We start from the raw sequence: 5,000 nt of genomic DNA on the forward strand, positions 1-5,000 counted from the left end.
ACTGCCATCCCCCCAGGCCAGGAGGCAGGTCGGGCCGGGTCATGAAGACCTCGTTCCAACAGTGGAAGTTCCTACAGCGGTAGAGAGAGGTAGAGGCGGAGGAGGGAGAGAGAGAAAGAGCGGTAGAGGAAAGGGGAGAGAGGTCGAGTGAGAAGTGAGGCAAGGGAGAAAGACGGGAGGGAGAAGGGAGAGAGAGGGTTGAGTACTAGAGAGGAGGGTACTGGGTATAACGAGTGTGAGTTCATAAAAACACACAGAGAACATCAGAAAAGTGAGTTGCACGGCCGATTTCTTAGATATCTGAGCAGTGTGCAAAATACGGGGGACTCGACCCCCCCCCCCCCCCCCCTATTGTCGCTAATGGTAACTTAAAAGCTTTTAAGCTCACCATTTCCAGTATTCGGAATTCAAAACATTTATTCACAAATATGTTATTTCCGAAGAAAGACGGAATGTTGACAAATCATACTAAAAACGGCTAGCAAGCGAAAGCTAAACCAGAGTGTATCACTCACACACGTTGGGTCTATTCTTACTTAAGGTAAGAGGCTATCTTTTAAATCTTTGCAGTGACTGAATTATGATGATAGGACTGATTGTTGTGCATAAGATAAATGTCCTTTCTGGCTTCGGCATACTGCATGGTTATGAAGGCCTTGTGGTTGGTTGTGGTCTTAGTGAAGCAGCCAAGCCTCGGAGTTGGAGAAGTTGGAGTGATTGTTTAAGTGCGTGCGAGAGCGGGAGAGAGAGAGAGAGCGCACCTGCTCTGGTGATGTTTGGCTTGTTGTGTGAAATGTTGTCAGCATCCGCCGTGGTTGGACGAATGTGCTTTGTGTATGTGTTCAGTGATGTATCTATCTGATCATATTTGCTGTAGATGGATGGTTAAATAATGTCACACGATCGGTCATCCTGCAGGCTTTCATTTGCAAGTGCACTGATTGTGTGCCAGTCTCCGATAGGCTATACCTGGCACTTATTCAGTTGTTGATTGCTCTGCTAAGTGCGCCACATTGGTGCCAGTTATTGTTGTGTTTGCATTGTAATGCACAACTTTGCCTCTCCTTGTTATAAAACAACGTGCACCCAAACAACTTTAGCCAATGCAGCCTCCTATGTCAGTGCTGACATAGGAGGCTGCATTGGCTAAAGTGTGTGTGTTGTCATGTAGGCTATAGACTGATTGCTTGCATCCATGAAATATTGTAATGTTAGAGGCCTACTGCATATTGAGAAAGTCATACTATTGGCCTGTCCTATGATAGACAGGCCGCGGGACCAACCAGATGGAGTCCCTGGTGCGGGGGTGCGGTGTGCCGCTGGGTTTGTAGAGCAGATCAGTCTTGACGTTGCCGTCGTTGTCGTGGGCAGAGTTGAAGTTGGTGACGACCCTGGAGGGCAGGCCCATGCAACGAAGAACTGGGCGGGAAATGTAGGAAGAACAATAACAGTCAGAAAACTTTTCAAAAACCCAAAGAACGAGGCACAACCCTGAACTTATTATGTCTGATAATATTCATAGAAAATAGTAATAATAATAAAACAATAATGTATTTTAAATAATAATTATAATTATAATAAAGCCAAAGAATAACAATAGTTCATAATAATAGTCCTACTAACAATCCTACTAACAATTAGGATAATTATCTTTTAATATACAACACCGTGACCATGACAATTGGACTGCGGCGAGCGACCCTGATTCTATGCACGTGTGTGTTGGGGTGTCTGTGTCTGCGTGTGTGTGTGTGTGTGTGTGTGTGTGTGTGTGTGTGTGTGTGTGTGTTACATCATCGCTCACAGGTGTTGAAGACTGCAGCAAACACCCAGCACTGGCCGTATCTCACAGTCACCCCTGTCTGGATGTACTGCTTCAGGATGGCCTTGCTGCCTGTCCACTTCAGCGGGGATGTGCCTGCGGGGAATGTCTTGCCCCAGTTCCCCTCCAGGACCCCGTTATCGTTGTCCTGGGCGTTGATCTGCAGCCGCAAAGTTCAAAGGTTAATTCACAGGCCACGGGTTATTCCGCAAATTCCTCGTCCAGGAAGTAACAATAAGTAATAATGATACTAATTTTTATTAATATGAATCATACGATTATTACACTATTATAATTATAATTCATTTGATTGTATTATTTATTATTATTAAAATTGTGATACTTTATATTTTTAATCTTTATTGTGATACAAACAGGTGATCAACTTTATTTCGTGTTAATACCTAGCAGAGAAACAAACATTGTTTAAGTGGTCAACGCTGGTATATCAAAGGTTCCATTACCATCTCCGATGCCTGCCGGGTCACTTTGATGGCGTTGCCCCGATCACTGATGCGCATTCGGCATCTATCCAGGATCTCGATACAGGCGTCCAGAACCCCCTCGTCAAACTGCCAACACACAACGAGAGCAAAGTGTGTGTGAGTGTCTGTGTGTTAAATGATTTATTATTATATATTGTTACGTTTAGTACACTGTTTATTACGTACACACATTTGCCGTGTTTGTTGGTAACTTATATAAATTCATGTTTTTTATGCTGTAATGTTGATAATAAAACACAAGGGGTCAGCGTAGAGACATTTGAGCAGATACAATGGTTGCGCCCCTAGTCTAACCCTGATCTGAAAATGATTCATTCTACCAAAAAAAAGAATCCTGAAAATGTAGGTTGAATATGATTTCATACCTTGTCAAATGCATCATTGGTATAAAAGCTATAAAAGCTATATAGCTATTTAGCATTTAAAGCTACATAGCATATCAAAAAGTCCAAGTACGGCCTCTTTTAATGGGTTAACGCTGGGTTCCAAACACCATATATACCATATTTATTTATACATTTAGGTAGGCCAAGGGGCATTCAGAGATGTTCAAATGAGCCTTGAGTGGAAAATCTTTTGGGAACCTTAATGTCCATCCGTGGTACAGACAGACAGACAGACAGAGCGGCCGGTCAGGTGAAGGCCTACCTGTGCGTAGAGCCAGGGCCTCGTACTGTAGGCTCCCGCCGTTCCCAAGCAGATTATACCGTATTCATTCAGGATGTACTCCTCCCTCTCTGCGGGATTCGGCATGAACACAGCATCCGCTACACACACACACACATTGGGGCGGGGGGGGGGAGAAACCAAGAGGAGAGAGAGAACGAGAGAGAGAGAGAGAGAGAGAGAGAGTGAGAGACGGGGGGGGGGGAGGCAACAGAGAGTTTGTGAGAGAGAGAGATAGAAAGACAGAGAGACAGGAGGTAGAACAAGAAATACAGAAAGAGATAGGGAGAGAGACGGAGAGCCATAGAGAGGGAGAGAGAGAAAGAGAGAGAGAGGGAGAGAGAGAGAGAGGGAGAGAGAGAGAGAGAGATAGAGAGAGAGGGAGATAGAGAGAGAGAGAGAGAGAGAGAGGGAAAGAGAGAGGGAGAGAGAGAGAGGGAGATATAGAGAGAGATAGATAGATAGATAGAGAGAGAGAGAGAGAGAGAGAGAGATAGAGAGAGAGAGAGAGACATGCAGAGAGAGGGGAGGGAGAGAGGGAGAGAGAGAGAGAGAGACATGCAGAGAGAGGGGAGGGAGAGAGGGAGAGAGAGAGAGAGAGAGAGAGAGAGAGAGATGCAGAGAGAGGGGAGGGAGAGAGAGAGCAACAACCTTTAAATGAAATATCACACCAGTGAGACGGGGGGCAGCGACGAACAAGCAGCCAATCGTCATGCGCTAAGCAACCGGATCATCACCCAGCGCAGCCGGCCCCTAGCCCCCGGCCGCGCCCCTCCGTACCTTGGCACCAGGGATTGAACAGCAGGTAGAAGTCGGTGTTGTCGCCCCTGGTGTAGTTGATGCCGCCCGACCCCACGACGCCCACGTAGGTGCGGAACTTCCCCACGATGGCGTCGGCGGAGGGCACCACCGTCACCAAGCAGTTCGGGGTGGAGGAGTCTTCGATCCGGCCGGACCAGGACGAGCCGCGAGCACGGGTCCCGAAGTTCACCATCATCACGTCCCCCGAGCCTGGGGTCGCACGGTGGCACGCAAGGACATACACACACGTGCGCCCACACACACACACACACACACACACACACACACACACACACACACACGCCAGGACACACACATAGAAATAGAACACACAGAAAAAGGCAAGAAAATGTAAAAGTTGATAGATAATGTAACATGTGATTGCAGAATACCCGAATATACTCAATTCGAATGATGTCTTGCTATTTAATCCAGGAATAACTGCACTCTGTATCTGTATGTTAGACAGTGTGCCTATGTGTGTGTGTGTGTGTGTGTGGTCTTGTGCTTGTTCTGTGTCTGTGGGCATGCAAGTGTACATTGTGTTTTCTTCCGATGACATAACCGCAGAATGCGTGCTGTAATAATGATTAAGCCTTTCGTGGCCGACCGCATCATGTGACACGCGGACACTTTGCTAATTTTCTTCTGCAAGGGCATCTTCCTCTTCTAATTGGTCAACTCGGGAATGAAACGTCAAACTGTACAGGCTGTGTGTTTGTGTATCGTGTGTGTGTGTGTGTGTTTGTGTGTGTATATATGTTTCTGCCCAACTCCACAACCACCTCATAACAAACAGTCTAGTTCCAGTCTGGTTTCCACTCTGGCCACAGTATGGAAACGGCCCTGGTCAGGGTCACCAATGACCTGCTGATGACTGCTGATGCTGGCTCTCCATCACTTCTCATCCTTCTCGACCTCACCGCAGCATTTGACACGTCGACCACCACATCCTTCTTCGCCGCCTTCACTACTCCATCGGTCTCTCTGACACTACCCTGGCATGGTTCACATCATATCTCTCGGACAGAACAGAGTATGTATCACTGGGTGATGCTAAATTGTACACGCACTCTGTCACTTGTGGTGTCCCTCAAGGATCAGTCCTTGGCCCCACCCTCTTCACGCTATACATGCTCCCCCTTGGTCGTGTCATCAGCCGGCATGGAACATCTTTCCACTGCTACACTGATGTCACTCAACTC

The 5,000-nt window shown here is 47.0% G+C and overlaps 1 protein-coding gene across 1 annotated transcript in view; it reads right to left on the reverse strand.

Annotated features, from left to right (window-relative positions):
• The window catches only part of LOC307088780 (coagulation factor XIII A chain-like), a gene marked incomplete at both ends in the record, with an annotated part of 13,735 nt that overhangs the window by 6,312 nt on the left and 2,423 nt on the right, over positions 1–5,000 (reverse strand). The window contains 6 exons of the mRNA XM_079754771.1: positions 1–71; positions 1,284–1,419; positions 1,805–1,982; positions 2,287–2,394; positions 2,977–3,095; positions 3,775–4,005. The exon at positions 1–71 is cut by the window's left edge and continues 33 nt beyond it. Coding sequence (XP_079610897.1) covers positions 1–71; positions 1,284–1,419; positions 1,805–1,982; positions 2,287–2,394; positions 2,977–3,095; positions 3,775–4,005 — 843 coding nt within the window. The remainder of the gene's footprint in view (positions 72–1,283; positions 1,420–1,804; positions 1,983–2,286; positions 2,395–2,976; positions 3,096–3,774; positions 4,006–5,000) is intronic.

This window comes from Pollachius pollachius (assembly GCF_949987615.1).
Source record: "Pollachius pollachius genome assembly, chromosome: 17".
Classification (NCBI taxonomy): Eukaryota; Metazoa; Chordata; class Actinopteri; order Gadiformes; family Gadidae; genus Pollachius; species Pollachius pollachius.